This window comes from Alternaria ventricosa (assembly GCF_023758065.1).
Source record: "Alternaria ventricosa strain BMP 2768 chromosome Unknown scaffold_32, whole genome shotgun sequence".
In the NCBI taxonomy this organism is placed as follows: domain Eukaryota; kingdom Fungi; phylum Ascomycota; class Dothideomycetes; order Pleosporales; family Pleosporaceae; genus Alternaria; species Alternaria ventricosa.
The window spans coordinates 146,162-167,556 of NW_026055712.1; the positions used below are offsets into that span (position 1 = coordinate 146,162).

General features: G+C 53.1%; 7 protein-coding genes across 7 annotated transcripts; 2 read left to right on the plus strand and 5 right to left on the minus strand.

The window, feature by feature from the left end:
• Positions 1-2,919: 2,919 nt before the first annotated feature.
• On the minus strand, positions 2,920-4,692 carry J4E93_010567 (uncharacterized protein; the record flags this gene model as incomplete). The annotated part of the gene is made up of 1 exon (XM_049348445.1): positions 2,920-4,692. The coding sequence occupies one exon, from the start codon at positions 4,690-4,692 to the stop codon at positions 2,920-2,922; it is 1,773 nt and encodes a 590-aa protein (XP_049194397.1).
• A 1,718-nt stretch (positions 4,693-6,410) lies between these two features.
• J4E93_010568 (uncharacterized protein) lies at positions 6,411-7,976 on the minus strand (the record flags this gene model as incomplete). The annotated part of the gene is made up of 1 exon (XM_049348446.1): positions 6,411-7,976. One exon carries the CDS (start codon positions 7,974-7,976, stop codon positions 6,411-6,413), a length of 1,566 nt encoding a protein of 521 aa, XP_049194398.1.
• Positions 7,977-9,033: 1,057 nt separating this feature from the next.
• J4E93_010569 (uncharacterized protein) lies at positions 9,034-9,951 on the minus strand (the record flags this gene model as incomplete). Its single annotated transcript, XM_049348447.1, has 1 exon — positions 9,034-9,951. One exon carries the CDS (start codon positions 9,949-9,951, stop codon positions 9,034-9,036), a length of 918 nt encoding a protein of 305 aa, XP_049194399.1.
• A 3,408-nt stretch (positions 9,952-13,359) lies between these two features.
• On the minus strand, positions 13,360-14,906 carry J4E93_010570 (uncharacterized protein; the record flags this gene model as incomplete). The annotated part of the gene is made up of 2 exons (XM_049348448.1): positions 13,360-14,313; positions 14,361-14,906. 2 exons carry the CDS (start codon positions 14,904-14,906, stop codon positions 13,360-13,362), a joined length of 1,500 nt encoding a protein of 499 aa, XP_049194400.1.
• Positions 14,907-15,539: 633 nt separating this feature from the next.
• Positions 15,540-18,521, plus strand: J4E93_010571 (uncharacterized protein; the record flags this gene model as incomplete). Its single annotated transcript, XM_049348449.1, has 1 exon — positions 15,540-18,521. One exon carries the CDS (start codon positions 15,540-15,542, stop codon positions 18,519-18,521), a length of 2,982 nt encoding a protein of 993 aa, XP_049194401.1.
• A 519-nt stretch (positions 18,522-19,040) lies between these two features.
• On the plus strand, positions 19,041-20,240 carry J4E93_010572 (uncharacterized protein; the record flags this gene model as incomplete). Its single annotated transcript, XM_049348450.1, has 1 exon — positions 19,041-20,240. One exon carries the CDS (start codon positions 19,041-19,043, stop codon positions 20,238-20,240), a length of 1,200 nt encoding a protein of 399 aa, XP_049194402.1.
• A 334-nt stretch (positions 20,241-20,574) lies between these two features.
• Positions 20,575-21,387, minus strand: J4E93_010573 (uncharacterized protein; the record flags this gene model as incomplete). Its single annotated transcript, XM_049348451.1, has 1 exon — positions 20,575-21,387. One exon carries the CDS (start codon positions 21,385-21,387, stop codon positions 20,575-20,577), a length of 813 nt encoding a protein of 270 aa, XP_049194403.1.
• Positions 21,388-21,395: the final 8 nt, after the last annotated feature.

The following is a 21,395-nucleotide window of genomic DNA, read 5'->3' on the forward strand; positions in this document are numbered from 1 at the left end:
TCGACACCGGCTGAAGATACACAAGCCAACGCCGCGACCCACCTTAAGCGCGACTTCTTCACCTGATCAGGTTATGCCGATGGCGTACCTACCTCTGGATGGCATAGTGAAAAGGGGAAATGAGGAGGCGCTGTGCAACTCACCTTCTCAGCCCGACCTCTTCTTCCAGTCGTCGAACACACAGCAGGCCTCCTACCGGCCTCGCGCCGCGCCGGTAATCGCGCCAACTGCATCCGATGCCACATCTTCAAGATGAACCGCCACAACTACATGCAGCCTTGGTGCCAGACACTTGAACGCAAATAAATTACGCTGGACCACCCCATTCACATCGGCCAATTAGGAGCGCGCCTGTCCACCAACAGCTACAGCAGTGGGGCTTCACCCAAGCCATGGTCAAGCCAAGATCTACGGCGGAGAAGCGAAGATGTGAGGCTCAGTGACCGGTACACTTCTGTTTATCCCTCTTACCATTCCACGAGCTAATGCGTAATAAGGCTGTTCACATAATACCTGCGGTCTTCTCCCCACTCAAACGCAGTCGATACCGCGCGATATTCACCGAACGCTTCCGTACACGTACTCTCTGTCCACGTATATGGCCAACAGCCCCAAATGATATAAACGATGAGGCTGCGACGAAGAACACATTCTTATATACAACGGAACGCGGATGTGGTACGACCGGATGTGGGAGAGGGCCGTCACGGGCGGCAGCTCCTGGTGTGAAACGATCGTCGGGCATTCCACCCAATCGGACTTTCGCATGAACGTGGGCATGGACAGACGAGCACAGGAGGATCTGGAGATTGGGTTGGGTCAAGTGGCTACATTAGATCGCGTGCGGAGGAAGGCTGCTTTGTGTAGAAGGGCTAAGCTGGGAATGAACATCAGATGCGCCATGATGCTGACTAGGGCATGAGCATACGCACTACCACAATCAAATGGCTTCCGGCCGCCCCAAATTTAGCGCTCGTTCATACCATCATGCAAGTATTCACATCCGATATCTGACATCGCCGTCACATCGTCGCAATTCCCTTGTTCTTCTCTCACAGTCAGAAGACACCATATTGGGGGAACATCAGGGCGGTCTGCGACGGAATACTACGCCATTTGGAGTGGCTTCTAGACAGTTTGAACTCTCCTGTGTATCATGTACACCAATTCCGCCCGGGTGATATTTGCATGGCGTTCGCTGTCACCACCGGCGTCACCAGACATGACAGCTCCCGCGCCAAGGATCCCCAAATCTAGCGTCCCTCAGACGGCATCATCGTCATCGTCATCGTCAACTACTCCAGCCACGCCAACGAGTCTTCCCTGACACAACAGAACTGGCCTTCTTTTCCAAAAACCTTACGTCTTGCCCGGTCAATGTCTACATGACGTCCGCAATCCGCATGACGGGTCAGTAGCCACCTCAAGCGATGCTGGGAATGACAGCATGCAAGCCCCCATTCGAGGCATCCTTCGCATCGTCGAACCCAGCACCCCTCATACAACATCCTCACTCACTCGAAGACCACTCGAGACACCGCATGCTGTAACTTGACGAGAACATCTCCATCCACCGCGCGCCTGATGTTATCGCGCCATGAAGACCCGACGCCATGCCCTCCGGCCCCTTCGCAACGAAGCCCTGCGCGAGCGATACACACCGACACACCTTGCGAGAGTCCCATACCCCTCAGCCGCATTGGGCTACGCATGAACGCACACATGAGCCGGAGCTATGGCGCAACGTTACCGCGTGAACATCTGCTTTCGGCCGCAATGCCCTGGGACATACTTCCTCGATTGTAGCTGGTGGTGGAACACGACAGGCAGCATGCTCGAAGTTGTCGGACTGCCTGGAGTTGCGAGCGAAGTCATATGAGCAGGGGCGCAAGGCCTTTTGGATGGCACAAGACACTTGTTGGCTTGGACATGGAGATGCGCCGATGAAGAGGGGTGCATACAGCAAGGAGACGTGCTAGTAACACACCATGGGTGCGACGAGATGGAAGACATACGAGCGATAAACCCCAGTCGCGCAGAATCCGGACATGGTACGATCTGGCGGTGGTGGCGCAACCGGAGACAGCCATGCGACACACCGTCCTTGCGCGGTCGCACCTCCCGCTGTTCAGGCGCGAGCATCAGTCCTTAGCTCGTAGGGTGCCCGCAATATTGGAGGTCCGCCCAATACCGTGAGGAAATCCTCGCCCATTACCAGACGATTGATGCTGACTGTTCTTTTAGTACCCTCTTCCAATACTTGCACGCAGCGCAGCTCGAGTCCCCGGCTAAGGACCACGAACGCGACCGATACCGCGCGATTGATACGCTGAGCATCATGATGCCGTTGCTCTGATACTGAGGCCCGTCGAGATTGAAGTGCGTAGGCACATGAGGGCGAGGCGCAACGTGGAGACAGAAGTTGGCACGCCGGGGAGTATCTGGTCGCGGGATACCGCCCCTGGCTGGATGTTCATCTTCTGAGACTGTGTTCTTATGTCTCACACTTCGGTGCGATGGCGAGTGAGTGCAGGAATTTGTTGGTGGAAACCTCCGGTTTTCAGGATGTCTCGCTCCTTTCTAGAGGTACCCACAGACGGGTTCTCTTCACCCACTGTCACTTCATCCTTCACATATGCAATAAGGGAGGAAATTGGATGCACCCATATTCTCGTGTTTTATAGGTCTCTCTATTCTAAACGAAGAGCGTACGACATCCGATACTCATCTTCCAGCGGCCGGATCCGATATCCCGATTGACCTTTCTCCAACCCTTTCGACTTTGTCTTCGATACTAAGGATCCACTCTTCCTCCGCGACCCGAAACCCTCAATGCCAGTCCCGCAACTAGCCCGTCATATTCAATCGCACCATTGTCCCCCTCTCTGAACCACAAGCACCCCTTCTACCATGCCACGACTACGCGATATCAGGTCTCTTCTCTCGCACTACATGCACTGTAATGCGATATCGAGACTCGTCGTGCTGAACAACCAAAGGCCCGATCAGCGTACCCCGATGAGCTGCGGCATCGATGTCTGGTACGGCGATCTGGAGGTACTGCGGAGATCTTAAGTATACTGGATGGAGCGGTGCCGTTGGGACTGACAAAAAAGCAGTCTGGCGGTCGATGTCGTTTACCAAGGTTTGTGAGGGCATTGAATTTGCTTGGACGCTGGTCGTGGCGGTTTGCGCTGTTCGCGCTGTATCTGGCACAGTTTGGCTGACCTCCGCAAGCTGGTGGATGTTTCTAGGCGATATCTGTTCTTCTTGAGTCTCTGGAATTTCGCGGGATCTTTGCGGGGTGGAAATGGGACGCTTCTCGCATTCGATTTTGTTTGGCCAATGGTCGCGACGGGCGCCTCTCGGGTTAACGACCTCTTCTTGCGACAACTTCCCCGCCTCTTCTGCGAGTCGCATCCCATCGACGTCCTGCTCGGCAACATCGATGGCGCCCATATCAACATCCTCATAGATCACGGCCTGTGAGCTTCCATCATTTACAACGTCCGGATCGAAGAAGCTGACGACGGAGTCTTCATGGTAGTGTCGAGGGTTCACTCCACTCGACTTTGGAGTATGATACGTCTCGTCCTCGCTGTCCTCAAACCCCGCACGAATGCCCCCGGGAATATTCACGATTGGATCTTCGCCCATTACGAGATCTTCATCGACCTCCACATCCGCCTGCACCTCATCACCTCCCGTATTGGTCTCCTTCCGTGACGGCGAACCGCGCTGATCGCTTATCTTAGCATGCTCTCCAAGTTCATAAACGAATCTGGTACCCCAGCTTGGCCGCTCGTCTTCGGGATCAGGCTCGACAACGCCTGGTCTCTGCCTATGATGCATTCTTCTGCGCTTCGCAGGCTGCCCATCTTCGCTGTCAGAGAATGGATCAGCAATGATCATGGAAGACACTGCACCCTTATCAGTAGGCTCCCCTGCCACCGGATCTAAATCCTGTATTGGATCGCCCGGCTGCTCAGTTTGCATCGGTACCTTGGGCGGCCGCCCGCGCTTCCGAGCTAGCACAACTGGCGGAGGCTGTTCACCTGCTGGGACGAGCTTCTGAGGCCGGCCTCTCTTCTTTGCGCCTATGGATACTGGGACCGCCGCAGTTATTCCAAGTTCTTCAACTCGAGCGACATTTGGAGGGCGGTCGCGTTTCTTTGGTATCGCCGCGATTGCAATGGCTGGAGCAGCGGCTTCCTTCTCGGTGATGGCTTTCCGCGGACGACCTCGTTTTCGCGGTATCAGAGGAGTCGAATCAGCTTGTGAAGCTTCCGATTCTGGCGCAACTTTCGGCGGTCGGCCTCGCTTCTTGGGAATCGCGGGGGCTGGAATGACTGGCAAACCTCTACTATGTTTCTCTGGGGCGCTCTCTGCCGGTTGCATCTGCGGATTCGGTGGCCTGGAGTAGCCTAACAAGATAATTGACGAGTCGTCTTGGGCCTTCTCCTGGGGTCGATCATGCTTCTTCGGGACTGCAGGGACTGCAGCAGGCGATTGCTCGAATGACCTGACTTTGGGCGGACGCCCACGTCGCTTGGGTAGATGAGAGCTGGGCGAAGCTACGTGCGCGTCCTCCATGATCTTTCGTGGTCGGCCGCGCTGCCTTCGCGCCGGGACGGCTGTGACATCAATGTCGGCAGTGTGCCGTTGAAGCCCGGCGTTCTTCTTTGGGGGCATCGTGAGTGTTCTCGAAAGAGTTGTGACAGTAGAGATTGCGCAATGCGACCGTGGTGGGAGCGAAGGGTGGGGTTCAGGTTGCACAAGCTCGACTGATCGTGCCAAGACTTTTACGCGACTTGCGCGCGCCAGGTACCTAGGTACTGTGACGAAGGAAGCGACCACGGCCCACGTTGTTCCAGCACACTGCTGCCTGGAAATTCACTGGCATACCTATCAACGCCGACTGCGATACTCCCATCGCCGCCATGGGCATGGTGTGGCGCACATGACTGAACCCAGGAAAGCTGGACAAACCTTCAACATCCCGAGTTCGTCAATATCTGACGGATCAATTACGACCAGAACTCACATGGCATACGAGTACGATCAAGGGAAGCTGTTGCAGTAGGTAATTTGATTTGACGCTATACTAATTGAGAATGCTACGTCAATGTAGGTTGTGCGGTTTAACACCCTTCCGGAAATTCGGAACGGTAATCGTCGTGTATGCCCTCAACAGCGGACAAGCTCGGTAACAGATCATGAGGAGCTGCCGATGAGTAAGATAGCGTAGATCTACTACGCGATTTCTCCCCCATCGCTCTGACCCATGATCAGCTACACCGGGAATCAGAGAAACTTCAGCAATTTCCTTGACGTAACGCCCAATTCCGAATCATTGCGATCCTCCAGGACGTCTGCCCCAAGCCGTGCCGAACTCCGCTTCTACAGGTATCCATTGCGCTTCCGTCTTCTCTTTCGTCTCGGCTTGTGATTTGGAAGTTGTGGTGGAAGAAGTATCATCCTGTGGGTGGGTTGGATGCTCGTCTAGCCGAAGCGCTGGCAAAAGCATGGAGCGCTCGATCCTACTTCCTTCAATACGTATCTCTTCCGGGAGATTGAGACGACGCAACACGGATGCTTCGACCATTGCGTAGACCATGATAGCCATGCAGCTACACAGTATACACATGCGTACAGTACTGCGGTCGACGTCGATGCCAAACCCCAAGGCGATACTGGCAACAACAAAACAAAAATTGCTTATGTGCGCCACAACTTCCATGCTCTTGGCGATGTCCAGCATCAACCCCCTGAACCCCGATAAGTCTTCATAACCCTCCGCCGGTTTGTCTAGTCCTGATTTTTTATCGATCCAGACATCCAGACCTCTGGCGGTTTGTATGAGATATTCATGTAGGGATATCCTGAAGTAAGAGAGGGTTCGTGATGTGTGGTGTAAAGTATAAGATAGCATATTGACCAAAAGAAGAATGTCAATGAGTAATGCGAACTGCGTGCCCTGCTCGTGAGCGTCGTGGAGCACCTGGCTCCCTAGGGATGTATAGTTTGTTTGGTTCATCGTGCTTTCCTGGTCCTTGGTACGATCAAGTTGGTTGTGTGTATTCGAGAGATGTTGTCTTGAGTTCTGGCTGGAAGCATTACGTTAGCTTTTGTAAGTACCGCCCTTCTCCACTATGCTTGTCGGGCTGTCATCACTGTTTACATACAAAAGAAGTTATCAAGCATAGGAAGTTTGGTGCTGGATATTTGGACTTGTTAGTGCACATTGAGCGAGTGAATCATCGGCATCGATCGAATCACATAATCCGAGGACTGGCCTCCTGTCGAGAACTTCCAAAGTACTACAACACCAGACGGCTGCAAATGAGTATGAATACGACGACGGGTCTCATTTTGTCATACAAGCGGGAAAGGCGGCGATGAACTCGATTCTACTTCGCCTGCTCGGCGAAGCGTTCCCTCAAAGACTTCTCTTCCTTCACATCGCGCGGCACATCCTCCAGCTCGCTGCAAGATTCTCTCTCCACTTCCGACTCATACATCTGTTGCTTCAGCAGCGCATCCTCTCTATCCTTTGCTTCGCATTCGTTGCATGCTTCATGCGTTCCACCTCTCCTCTTTTCATCCAAGAGGTTGGTCCGCCATTCCTCCATCACGTCCATGGTGGTCTGGTTCTGCTTCTCATGTTCTGCAGCTTCGTATATATGCGCCAGAACAGCTACGCGCGGCAGGTCTGGCGAGTCGAGTATTTGGGCCTCGAAACTGGGGATCAGAATACGCATGAAGTTGTCGGGATGCTCACGATGAGCGTTGTTTCTCCGTATAGGAGTACGGTCAGGTAGTGTGGAGGGTCGGGCAACTCGATGCTGGTCGCGCAGACTCTTGAGATACTCTGACACTTTGTAGTTGACCGTTCGACCCGTCTCTGCTTCTTTCTTGTGTTTACCTAGCTGGTTGGCAGAGTCTTCCGCGCCCATGAGGTCGACGATGGTAAGGATGCCCCTAAGCGTGTCGTCGTTGCGATCGTGTACCCGAAGCTCGAGCCAGGAAGGGCCACGAGAAGACGTAGGTTTGTCATGATGTTTGGCGCGGCGCCGGATAGATTCACTTCGTAGCTTCTTGAGTTCTTCGATGGAGTCGCACACCGTGGGTGTCATATATCCGCCGCCTTTTCCTTGGTAGCGGAAGTAGAGGCCTGTGCTGGAATACAGAAACACATCGGCCCGCGAAGAATCGCTGTTGCCTACTACAAGCTTGCCTTCCTCGCGTCTCAGTAGATCATGGGGCGTGTTGCAGCACACCTCCACGAAAGAGACGTAGATCTGGAATTGGGGGAAAGCGAGAGCAGCAAAGCGATCAAGAAGTGAGGGATCAGCTGCGTTAGGCTCTATGGTAGTGTGAGTTTTTCCGGATTGCGTTTCGCCATAAGTGATGAGCATGATGTGCTGTCCGTGTAAAGCGGTCTGGATCATCGGTTCGAGTTCATCGAAGACGTTGGCAGTAGGGCAATGGGGGCCAAAGACACGCCAGAAGCTGTAGGCTTCGCCCGCTCCGTTGATGATAGAGAAGTCGTTCCACTTCCATTTCGAGATGGGCTGCGACGGTGCTTTGTTGGCAGATCCTTGGGCGGGCAACTTGGGCCGCACGCGGCAGTAAAGCAGGACCGGATTGATGTGACGGAAAAGTGCCTGACGGGCTTTCTTCAACGACTCGTTCATCTCGCTAGTGGCGTCGTTCCTGGCTGCGTCGAGTTGGATGGGTAGTTCGCCGAGTTTATGCCCTAGCTGTCGGTTGTCCTCTTCCAGTCTCATGATATGGGCATTACTCTCTTCGACCCTGCGTTCCAACTCATTTTTGCGTCTTTCGAGACCCTCCAACTGATCCTGCATATCTTTCTCAAGTACGTCGCGTCGAAAGAGCTCATCTTCAATCGCGTCGCACGTCAGCTGCGTGGCCCTCCTGGCGACTCTGAACGCGTCGGCTCGGGAGAGGACCATGTCGAAAAGCACATGGGAATGCCATGATCACGGTCAGGGATGAAAGCGCTTTAATAACTATTTCCTCGTTGTAAGTAGCTGGTCATGCATTCCATTGAAAGGGCCTTTGTTACGCGTCGTGACGCTCACAGCCGGTATTGGTCCCTGCAGATGTCTAGCTAACACAGGCTTAGCGCTCCCGCATCGCACACCCCGGGGCCTGGGCAACTACCTCGGCCTCATAACCATCCCAACGTTGGAGGGCGACACTGTTACGCTTGTTTCCGCCATCTGCCCACTGTGAAGCTATCTACACAGTTCACACTTCATATAAAATCCGTGTACCGCCCACTTATTGCCGCCATCGTGTCGTGAGTATGACCGCGCAAACAACCGCTGAATTCCTGAAGCACTTGAAGGAAGCCATACCACCATTAGCTGTTCAAGCAATCGATCCTGCCATCACACTGAAGCCCTCTTCTCACAGGCAGATATTAGACGATCCACCAGATTGGCTACCCAAAGCTCGCAGTCAATCGATAATCTGGCAGGCCTGCGCAGAGTTGCCGCGCCCAGTTGACCTAATGGAACGTCATACCGACCCAAAGACTCTTCTTCCGATACTATCGGCATCACCATCTCATCATCGCTTGTATGCTTCGAAGTCACCTGTCCTCGATCGCGCTCTATCGGTTCAAGTACTCGCCTCACTGGATGCATCACACCAGCGACTGGTCTTGCGAGTGGAAGATGATAGCGAACAAGGGAAGACTATCCCCTCACAGCTGCTGTTAAAAGACATGCTCGTTTCATGGCAATCGGATTGCACTGTGGCCTTACGACATAAATTGCCGGCTAAAGACTCCACTGACAGGGTCTACATAACGGCAATGTCCAAGACGCAAGCGGACAACTGGTACCGTGCGTTGAAGCAACTTTCGGTTGGAGCATGGGAGTAGCACGGGTGCTCTTATCATTCAACTACCGCTTCCAGATCAACTACGAACGGTCCCTCCAACGACTTAATCCCGCGATCATCTCACATGCACGACCTCGACCTCTCTCCCTCCAAGTCGCGTTACAGCTGCGCGGCCTTCATCAGTTCCTCCAGGCCTGCCGTGATTCCATGCGGGTTCTTCCAAGTGTCCGCGCATCTTTCATCGTCCTGCACCTCCTGCGCTACCTCGATCACCGTCATCAAATACATACCGTCCTCCCCGTTGAACTCAACATGGTTGGTGTGGAAGTCGGATCGCAAAGGGCGTTCTCCCAGATTCCTCTTTTTGTCATCTTTCCAGCCTAACTCTATGACCTGTGCGATACGCGCGTACAGTGTGCAGAGGTATTTCATGTAGTTTTCTTCCTCGGGACTGACGTTTTCTCGGTGGTGGAAGCCCTTGTAGGCGTACTCGAATATAGACTGCATCACAAAGCCCATGTTGTGCATTCGATCACATGCGTCTTTGTAGTCCCTCGTTTCGATGATTTCCGTGGTCCTGGGTTTGACCCGACCGTGCTGAAGCTTCAAGTTCGCGATCTCGACATTTTGTTGTTCAAGAAGATGCTCGTATTCCGAAGTCTTGGTCAACATGACGCGGACGAATCGTCCCAGATCTGGATCACGACGACTCGCTGCTGCGTGTCCGTCGTCGGCTGACGGGTTGTCGCGAAGAACCCCAGTCACAAAGTCCTGCACAGCCTTATTCATCGACTCCCATTTGACCATCGGATCGATGTGACGAATGACCTCTTTGAAGTTTTCTTCCAGCAACTGGATGCGCCCGTTGGCGTCAATGAGCTCGAGCTCTTTGGCTTGGGCCTCCTTAATGCGCTCGTCGTACTCGCTCAACTTGTGGAGAGCCTGGCTCAGGCGTGTGGTGATGGCTTGGTTTTGTTGCCGATAATAATGAAGGGTGTCGTTCGCGGGACGTCTGGCTTCGCTTTCCAGGAATTCTTTTTGGAGATCCTGGAACGATTTGGAACCTGATGATGCCATATTGGTGGTGGAGGCGATGCGCGCAGTGAAAGGGATGGTATCTTTGTTTTAGACTAATGTGATGGATGTGGTATAGTTAATGATCACGAACCAGAATATTGGATTAGTGCGACGTGGATGCCTCGACCAGGGAATATATAGTCACGCTGATGGAAAACAGGAGCTTGGTCTGTCAAACAAAGCTTCAACTATCGTGTAGTTCCACATTACATATTATCACTCTGAATAAAAACAGGAGCGTCGTCTGAGGGGCACGCGTGACATGAGAAAATTTGCCTCGCTGCGACGCAAATGTGAAACAGAAAGACTCGCGGCCTCGTCGATTTTGCCGGATGCGAGTCTTTCGTTGCTGTAGTCGTCGTCCGAGAGCTTGACTACATCCATCGTGGGCGCTTTCTACACAACCTACAGGAACATAAAGCATCGTTGTTTCTCTTGAACTAGGAACGCGTTTACCCTGCTACCTTGCGAACGATCTCTGAACGGAATTTTACACCTCCGGTTGCAGAAGCCTGCTTCCTATACGTCGAAGCCACCGTCCCGCGTCCTTGGTCATCCATTCAGACTTGACTTCAGCCATGGATTATCTCCGCCTTATCGATGCCCTGTGGTGGCTCATGCACCCCAACACTCTCTTTGGCCTGTTCAGTCTTCTGGCGACTACTGTCGGTCTCTACCTTGGCATCCAAAACACCCTACTCTTCGGCCTAGTCCTTGTTCTTGGCTACTTCTTCGGCCGTAATGGTGCATCGTTCAATTGTCCCCACTGGTACCTCCGTGGCGTGCCCATACCAGCGGATATGAAGCCCTCTGACCGTGAGGCTTGGATTACCAGGTTGCGCGGTGAGCTGGCAAGATTCGGTGTCATCTTTGTACGAGAGCGTAGCGAAGGGATGTCTGGTATGTCGGAAGTTGCTCGCGCAGCCTATATCGAAGAGTTGTTCGGACGACTGCATGACGCTGCGGATGCGATGACGGACGAGGAGAAGGGGACTTATGGAAAAAGGTTGGCAAGGCAGTTCATGTGGTTCCAAGAGGGTTCGGTAGGCTGGCTCGGCATGGGAGGCTCTTTGCCGCCGATGCCACCTGGAGTAGGAGAATATGGTAGCGGTTACGGTGGAAGACACGGTTTGACGTGGATAGGCAGAGACTGAGAGTGAGATTCGAGCAGTAGAAAGGTCAGCTGGAAAAACATCTTAGGCAGTTGTCAGTTTTCGACAGGCTCGATGGTGGCGCATGTATTCGGAAGTCGCGATGTTCGTATTGTAATACGATGAAGTTTGATTGGAGCGATAAGCCTCAGTTCAACTGACATTGTGCCTAAATTTAATGCGCAGTGCTGGCAAGAATTGCGTAGTTCAGCGAGATCGGTCATTGGCGCGGCCTGCACCTCAAGACGGCGTTGCAATTCGCGGGTGTAGCGCCATCAGGGTCTCCCGCGGCGCCACCTCATACAAGAAAAAAGCTGAACAGGTCTACAGCCTACATTAACGTAGAAACCTGCAAAGTAGGTAGCCTAACGTCGATGTAGGCTCCAGACCTGTTCAGTCTTTTCCTAGGTTGACGTGGAGCTACTGGTCCATGCAGGCGGATCGCGATACCAACGGCGTTCGGGCGCGCCATCCCGGAAGACTGAGAAAGTTTATCTTCGTCGAATCCTTAAGGTTCTCAAACCATTCATTGCGCAGCGAGTGAATCTGGATGCCGAGGGTCGCGGTGCCCCTAAGAGGCATGGCTTGCGCGGCGTAGAGTCTGCCGATCTGGATGAACGCGACACTCATCGAAAGTAGACCACCACCTCGCTCTCCTCTGCCACGTCGAACATGGAAGACTTCATAAGAACTTGAGTCATCGCTGATGGCGAACTCAAGCCAGCGATGTTGTCGTTAGGAAGGGGCTGGTCGGAGAATGGTGTTGAGCGTGGTATTAAGGTTGGTGAGGACAAACCTCGGGACCTCGAGAATCGCTGGGGACACGTGATATCGAGGGGCAGCCCCTGCGCTAGTCCGAACCAGACAACTCTGGCTTAGCGTCGAGCTCAGCTTCCTCCAGATCCATTTGCTCTCGACACACATCCCTCAAACCACGAACGAAATACCCAATGATCGCATACGGAATCGCCCGTCGAGAAAAAACGTCTATCTCGCCGCCTCCCCTCCGTACGGCAGAAATGGCAGTCCGTTCGTGACCATATTCGCGACCACGGTGGCAGCGAACGACGCTACGATACAGACACGTGCGCCCAGGCTCGTCTTTATGATGACAGACATGGCGATAGATGCCGAGATTCGAGAGGCTTTACCGCTCATTGTGTTCATAGCGCATGAACTTACGTGGAAGCAGGAATGAGTCTTCGTCAACGATTGCGTTCCGCATATATCTTCTTTCCAGCAATATACGCGATATTACCCGGGCAAAAACGATTTTGAACTACATTTTTGCTGCCTGCTATACTACATACGAGCTTCAGTGGTTTCCTCTCTCCTCTTTATGCCCTTACTGCCCGAGTAAGATCGCGCAACCTCCTACCATGCGCGCATCTTGTTAACTTTCTTCTCGCATCCTGCCTTTCTTGTTGGAAGCTACGTTTACGCAATTTACGCCCTTTCAGTATCGTCGCGCTCGTTGGGTTTGACGGTTGCAATGGTTGCATTGGTCGCATTGGTTTTGTCGGGTTCGTCAGGTTCGTCGGAATACTTCTCTGGCACCCAGTAAGGTCTGTACCGGCGATACCGATCATGCAGATTGATTGGAGCGCGTGGCTGAGACGGCGACGTGGTGCGGTTCGAGACTGGATCAGCCGAGCAGCATAACACGACTAGAACAATCACCACGATAACTGCGAGTTTGGCGTAGCGCGTTCGTAAGAGGGCCCGTAAGAATCCCCGAAGACGGCCAGATGACGTATACGCCCACCAACCCCCGGCTATAGCTACGGCCGAGCCTATGGCGGCCTTGCTCCCGACATTCTCAATTATGGATGCCAACATGCTAGACAGATATCTGCGAAGTCCTATTGGCTGGCTTCTTTTATTGACGAAAGTTGTTATTTTTTAGGGGAGTTGAAAGAAGAAGTGGAAGTATGGCCGGGAAGAATGCGACTTTCAGGCGATGAATATGGGGTCGTGAACAAAGAGAAGTTTGCTGGCGTTTATGATGCTTGCTCGGACACACAAGTGAACGTTTCGAGGACGTCGAGAACATTCTCCACGGTACCGAAATAATGCCTCAGGGTCCTGGGGAGGAAAGATATCTTCGCCTCTAGGTGCCACGACTTGGTATTTTGAGTACTTCAACACTGCCGACGGTCTTCTCGCCCCTCCGTCTTTTCGCTCCCTCGCAGACATACCCCTCATGCCCTTATAACATCGCCCAAGAATTCTCTCCGCGCACTTTGATCGCCGACCCTCAATCACATTGGCCATCATCGCTGCCGCTGTCACTGATGATGCTTGCACTTAGCTGCGCTGGGGCGTGTTCGACGAATGCGGGAAACTGCGAATCACCCACCCGCTTCGGGAAGTCGAGGAAGCTCCCAAAGATCTCCCAGAGGAGATCATGCATCAGCGCATCAGCACCTGACTGTTTCGCTAGTTCCGGTAATCCCAGTTTCCGCAGATGACGGAAGGCCACCTCGCTCGATTTGATACCATCGACTGCTTGCTCGCCACCCTTCGTCATCGTCTTGAGCTGCGTGTGGTGTAATACCGACCCCAGATGCACAATGCTTCCAAGGCCAAGGTGCACACCGATGAACTCGTACTTTCTCCCATGATCTTGCCAACCGCGTAACTTCTCTTCGAAAACAGCCGGCGTCATACCACCAGGCACATAACCGCCACAATGGGAGAACAAGCGTCGTACCGCAGAGGGACAGAACTTCCCCCTTACTTGACCAGCGTTACCCTTCGCTACCCAGTTGGCAGGGTCCATCGTAGAGGCTATGTGGAAAAAGATGGCGTATACCACATATTGGACGCTGGTCAGCGCAGTAACACGCTCTGTAGCGAGCATATTGCCAACATGCGCGGCGTAGACGTCCATAAAGGTAGTACCTTTGTTTCGCATACCCAGAGCGCCGGTGTCTCGCAGGACGCCTAGACCCATGTTCACAACAGTTACTTGCTCGGAGTCGAGTGCGATGTCTTCGCGCGTCAGCTTCGACCACCTTCTCCACCATTCAATTGACTTCTTGTCTCTCTTCTTTGAAGGTCGGGACGTAACGTCATCATTGCTGCCACGCTTTCGCTTTGGTCCTTGGTCGCACGTTGGAAGCACGAATGGCATCAAGGCTGTCACGATCTGGACCGTGTGTGGGTTCCACTCGTCGTTCGAGTCGAGATGTTTGAGATTGAACACGTCCTAGGTGGATCAGCGGGTATCATTCACTGCAAGACATGCAAACTTACATCCAGAGCGAACATTTCGAAGAATTGCTCAACTCTGATTTTAACACCACTTGGAGTATTATCGAGTAGAAATGAAGTGGCTTGGTCGTCCACATCCGGGTTATTAGACGGCATTCTTCGGCAAATAGCCATGCTCAAGTCTTCGACCGTGGAGCTGAGATTTAGCTCCATGAGGTCATTCGGGTATATTTGTTGATCGGTAGATAGCGTGTTCTGCACGTCTTCTCCTGATTGGTGGCAATGTTCGAATGGTGATATGATGGGGCCACCACAGCCGGCTATGCTTGTATCCGCGTTCGTGGAGTATCCAGTTCTGTCAAGATCGGAAAGGAAGGACTGGTCGCCTGTGGACGATGATTCGCCAGAAACTAGTTCCACTAGTTGCGAGAAGGTGTCGAGAACCCCATGTTCATTCATAAAGCTGTGAACTTCGGCCGTGTCCTTCGGAGTGATGATGTCAAACGGTGCACCCATAGTCGGATCCGTTTCCAAGTCGTTCGAGGTATGCGGGTTGCAGCCTATCGAATTCTTTCCCATCCCTTCCATTATTCCATTGGAGCATTCAGTCATCCTGAATGTCGTGTGGGCAGATAGAGGATGTTGAGATAAGGTGGTGACGGCTGTACAAAGATGGGCAGCTCCGGATGGAAGAAGAGCTGGACGGGCTTTGGTGACGGAGGAAGGCATTCCATGGACGCAACTCCTGAAGAGCCATCTCGTGGAACAGCTGGCGCAAGACATGAAGCCGATTTCGCTGCGGCCTGGAATCCGTGGAAACGCTTTTGTGGACGAGGTTTGTGATGGGGTGCGTGATCAAAGCTGGGACATGGTCTGCCGGACCGTCTTGCGAACCATGATCTTTGTCATACCGTCAACAGGAAGCGGGTGATCAGGAAATTTGCGTCGCTGCGCAGCAAATCCGAGACATTGCGCATATATCGGCTGCGATGGATCTGTTCACGCAACGGAAGAAAGACGAGTCACGTGGCGATATGCGTGCATCTGTGAAGGTTGTGTGCTGTGGTGAGACAGAGCGCGCTTGGGCCTCGACTCATATCAGATACATTCGTTTCCTGCGAGGATGACGCAGGTTTGTACAGCCCTTTTCAAGTCCTACAAATCTTCTGGATGTACGCGCTTTGCGCATTCGCGTACAAGGTTCACTTCTCCTGACCAGCGATGGAGAGCACACGACAATTACGTCCTAAGGACTGTGTTATCCCATTCGGTCCCTACAAGAACCAAACGCTGGACCAGATCTATCAATCCGACTCAAACTACATTCGCCAGCTCATGAACACTGTGGACGATCTTCGACCGTGGCCCGCACTTCATCGGATTATATCAGGGATCAAAGTTCGGCAGCATGATAACGACAAAGAAAACACCAAGCGTCAATCACCCCAAACACGATCGGCTCTCGAAGACATTCATACCGTAGTGGCTGGATCATCATGTCTGCCCAAGAGTATACTTCGCCCCTCTGTTCGCACGCCAACATCATGTATTGCTACTGCTCCTGAGATCAACGCGCGGTCCAACGAAACAGTTCATCCGTACAAGATTGCTCAGCAAGAACAACGCCAATCGAGCTCTCGTATAACCCAAAGGCGCAACACACCCACACAAGCCAGCACTTCGAAATGTTCTGTGACCAAGCCATCGTCCGCCACTGTCACTATCGACCCAGAGCGGGCCGGATCGAAATGCCCCGAATGTCCAGAAATGGTCAACCAAAAGGGTCCATATTCGTCGGTCACCGCATCTCTGGCCGTTCCTGGTGCGTTTCCAACAATGGACGATGACTTCCCGCATGGAAGAGACGCGCAAAAGAAGTCAATTCCAAGCCAGGCGACATCAGGTCCTTCCCACGTTACGAAGCAGCCAAAATTCGCCCGTTCTTCGTCTGCCTGGTCTTCCATGGAGGAGCGGGTCAGATCACCGAAAGGTAGCGCCAAGTCGACCGACCATCCGATTACCGAAGAACACTGTGATTCGACGCTGTCTAGGCCTTCACAGACATCCGATGCTGATCCTCACATTGGAATTGACGACTACAATACTCGACGAACAAAGGCGCAGTCAGTCGACAGAGCTGACCCTATGCAGTCATGCGACGTTAACGTTACTGGCCAACATAGTCGGCAAGAAGCTGAAGATGTCAACGTTATCACCCGAGAGCCAACGGTAGCACCTGTAGGCCTGCGACGAGCAAGACATGACACTCACGAGGTGGAACCGAGAAAGAAACGTCGAATGACCAGCTTGGAAGCCGTCGAAGACATTCACAGCCATGTTAGTAATTTGCAGATGCAGCTTCAGTCTACCGGTGGCTGGTTGTTCCAAAAGACAGACGACTCAGTCACGCGCGCTGCATCAAAATTGGAGACTAAAGTCGAAACGGCAACCACCGAGATCCATGGCCAGATACGCGACTTCCAATCCCAGATCAGCACGCAGGTTCGAGAGAACTGTGCGTGGTTACGTGATCAAGTCGTGCCAGCTAACCAGAATCTCACCAGTCTGTATGCACACATCTCGACCCAGTCCCAGAACCAATCGGATGTACGCATGGCGCAGACCAACAAACTCGACACTTCGATCAAGGCGGCAAGTGGCCATATCCAGTCGCGGTTACGAAAGAACCAGAAGCGTCAGAACGTTCAGTTCATGGATGTAAGATCTCGCCTAAAAGGACTACGGGGTGAGCTGCAAAGGGTCGAGGCAACCGTTCAGCATCAAGGAAGTCAAATTCAGGCCGGCCTTTTGTCCAACTCATCCATGTTGGCACAAGAACTGAGGCTGGTCCAGAAAGGCCAGGAAACCTCGACACAACAACTGCAAGACATCCACAACAGTTCTCTTCCTACCGTATCTAGTCAGGGGGTCAACCCAAGTACTATGATGACCATGATACAGAGTATCTACGGCCAGCTAAACCCTGGATCGGCTCTTGGAGATCCGCCGGCAGATGAACGCACCCTCTACCAGACCCTTGGCACGATCGAAAAGACAGTGGACAGACTCGAAACTCATTGGATACCAACCTCGGAAGATGCCACTGAGCAAGCATCAGGACTGGCTCGAAGTGAGGTATCCGACAAGATCTTAACAATGGTGGAGCAGATTCACAGTCAGTTGGCCAGGGGCGACAGCCTTGTTGAGGAATCGAATGTTATGACTTTGGATGCGCCAAAAGATCAGCTTACTCAGTCCACTGGTGCTCAGTCTCTCTCACCAGAAGTTGTCCGAATGATGGAACAACATCATATGGCTGTGCTCGAGCGGTTTGAGCTTCTCGGGCAGCAAGTAGCTTTCACCCGCCCCGAATCTAGTCAGAGTGGCGTCGAAGAGATCGATTTCCTACTCGTCCAGATCGAAGATGCTCGTCGTGTTGAGAGCCAGATTGAACTTCACATCATCGGAGACCTAGAAGCCCAGCTAGCCCACGAACGGACCGTCAACACGAAGTTTCTGGTCAACGCAGCAGTCCAACGTGGTCGCAACAGGATCTCCTTAGTTGATGTAGCGCCAGCGGAGCAGTTCTGTGAAGATGATGGCTCATGGCTTCGCCCGTGGGAAGCAATCTCCGGGGTAATGGCGGAAGCTGACGCTCTCTTTGCCGAATCTGATCGACGGCACCTGGCACATGAGCTTCACTGTGAAAGACGCCGCAATGCGTTGAGAGAAACGCGGTTGCAATTCATGCCCAAACGGATCGACATAGCCATCGAGTGGGATCTTGAACTCGTCGAGTCGCAAGCCGACTATATCCAGCTCCTCACGAATCATGCCCCTATCTGCCCTGCGGGCGATGCCTCGCTCGCACTGCCTGTCGATGGTTTGGGGCATACCCTTCCGTCTGCGCTCCGTGCAGGCGCCCTTGGACGAGATCTTCCTTCCGCGCTGGACCTTGCTACTGATCTCTTCACGTTACAAGCTCAGAACGCTGTGCGGACAGCAGCAGAGAGGATTCACGAAGAAGACTCTGCACGTCTTTTCAAAGGTCTTGAGGGTATGCGGAAATATCTCTCCATGCTTCATGGACGAAGTGATCTGGTATTGGTGAAGAGAGCGATAGAGAATTTGCAAGCGGGGAGGGAGTGGAACAGCGACAATTTGATGGGGGAGCTGAATATCGAGGGCACTGTCGACACGTGATAGATTGAGTGAGAGTTGTAGAAAGTCCTGGTCATAGCTATGAGTAGTGTCTAGAATGTCAAGTATTCTTTTAGCAGCACCACTGAACGCCATTCAGCCCCCACGACGTCTTCATATCATGTTGGCAGCTCATGTATTGCGGGTAACTTCAACAGACCTAGTACAGAATTCAGTGCATCATTGCACCTCAGTGCGTCTAGATCGAGATGCATGAGTGCGAGCATAACGCAATGCATGACCATGAGAAGTCGGTGTTGCACACGGTCCTGTCACGTCTGTTCTCCCGTGGTCCCTTCGTGCGCACACCTGGAGAGCGACGTCGCATGCATATGTTCGCATTCTGTAATGTGTATTAAGTGCTATATAAACAGGTCCGCTCCAGCCCGGCTGAGTTTCGACGTCTCCTCATCGAACTGCAACGTTCAGCCCCTCTGAGCGACCCTCATGGCTACTCATCATTGCCGTGGAACTTGCAAGAACGGAACACCATGCGGGAACCATGCGACCCGGGTTTTTGGCATGGAGGATATCGGCTCGTCAAAGGCGATGGGCACTACCCCATACCGTTGCGCAAAGCATGTCGACCAAAAGAACGACTACAAGACCCCGACCAAAGAGCCAACATCATCAAGTTACAAGAAGCTCGTCGCAGCATCAACCTCATCCAGCTTCATGCCGTCTTCTCCTGGCCAAAAGAAGAAGTCGACAACCGAGCAGAAGAGACGCAAACCATCGACAAGTATCTCCGTCATCAGCGAAACCAGCAGCGACGACGAACTAGCCTTCGAAGCCGTGGATACGCCAAAACCCAAGGGAATCATGAAGCGATCTACACCAAAGCCAGAGAAGGATACCGTCAAACCCACCGAAGTTGTCAGTACTAGACGCCTCGCCTCCAAGCGCCCCGTTGTACTTGATTCTGGAGATGAAGACGAGGCCACACCTCAGCCTTCATCGCGCAAACGAGTCCAGTTCCCAAGTCCGACCCCGTCCCGATATGGCACCGTCTCCGACCGGCTCAAAGCTGTTGTCGATGACACTGCTCATGCCGCTAAACCGAACGCAATCCGAGAAGCCCTTGCCACCACGCCTTCCAAGGTTGCGAAGCCCATTACCGTCGCATCTTCCTCGACCAAAGGTAAGAAGCCGACAAACCAAGCCATCAGCAACGCACTCCAGAAATCTTTTCCTCCGCCTTCCGATGATGGCAAAAAGGATATCCCAGTAGTTGCTTCATCCTCCCGACCTCCAACTCCAACTCCGACGACGAGACCCGGCAAGCAGTCCGCCGCCAAGAAGCCAGCCACCAAGACTGTCAGTCGAGTACGGAATCCAGAGATGGGAGAATCTTCGTCTCATCCGATCCCATCAACCCAAAGAGTCAGCATCACACCCCCAATCCGTCCACGTACCGCCGCCACCCCCACACGAAAGTCACCCCGTACGCGCTACATTCAGCCCGAACTCCGGGTCCTCGACGGAGCACCAGTTCCTCTTCTTCCGAATGACCCTACCCTCGCCGCGCAAATGGAGAGTGTGCGTCGGTCGGGTCTTCAGAACGCTGAGGACATCCGTGAGTTGCTGCTCCGAGTTGAGGCATTGGAGAAGGCGCTGGAGATGGTGGCTGGGGCGGATAAGCCGAAGCATCAGAAGCGTGAGCAGAGACAGAGGGAGAAAGGAAAAGAGAAGGACATTGAAGATGAGTTCATCTTCACTTGAAGTTGTCATGGTGGTGGAAGACACGGGGGTGTGGAGAGCTAAAGTGAGAAGATGCGTGCCGGTGTGGAATGGAAACGGGCGCCTGGGATAGATTGAGAAATCATGTATTGCTGGAAGGATAGATGCGACTTCGGGCATGTGTATTGAAAGGCGCAGTAGATGGTATGAAAGATCAAAAGCTGGACTTGACGTCAATCGTGTATGCCAACGTACCCTCGCGGGACATTACCGATGGACCACAGCAGCATACTCATACATACCATATTTTAAAGAAGATCCATCCGTCTTTCGCTCAGCCTCATAGCTCCGTGCCATTGCCGGCCCCTCCATCTCCTTAAACTTCCTCATCCTGGTGATTCGCCATGTCCTCGACCTCCCTATCCACCAGCCCTATTCTCTCTTCCACTCCACGACTGCACCGCTCCATCCAACGTCGAACATCTTCAGCCACCTCACTAACGATCTGACCTGGGGTCGGGTCCCCGGGTGCAAGGTTGCCTAAGCCAACGACATCGTTTATCCAGGCATTGAGGTTGGTGAGAGAGCGGTCAACAGGGCGCAGGGCGCGTTTGGCGCGAGCGCTCAGGTTCTCTTGTTCTAGCGCGATGACGGTGTCATGCTGCTGGCGTGACGGTGATGGCGGTGTTGATTCAGGTGGAGATGGTGATGGCGGTGATGATATTGGTGGAAATGGTGATGGTAGGTTGGGTAGTACATTTGCAGACGGGTCGTTGTAGTGCTGACGTTTGGTGGTGCGGTCTTCCAATTCTGTTTGTGGTTGCTTGCGCTTTTTGCCATGACTTAGGTGCGCGGATGGCGTTGAAGCAGCGTCTTGCTCCGTGTCGTCATTGCTTGCTTTCCCGCCTTCAGCTGGGTGTGTTGCCGCCTCCACTTCATCCTCGCTGTTATGATCCGTTCCAGGATCTTCATTCGCATCGACGAATTCATCGTCATCATCGTCCGCATCCCCCTCCTCCTCTTCCGCTCCAATCAACCCACTCGCCCCGACCTGGGCCTTTCGCCCATCGTGAGCCACCAAAAGAATCGCTCGATCGACCTTCTTGGTGGGCATTGGTGTAGGCTTCAGCTTGCGCCTGTTGATTTCTCGTCGTAAGTTGTCGGATGTCCATGCCATGTACGCTTCCATGTTCGGAG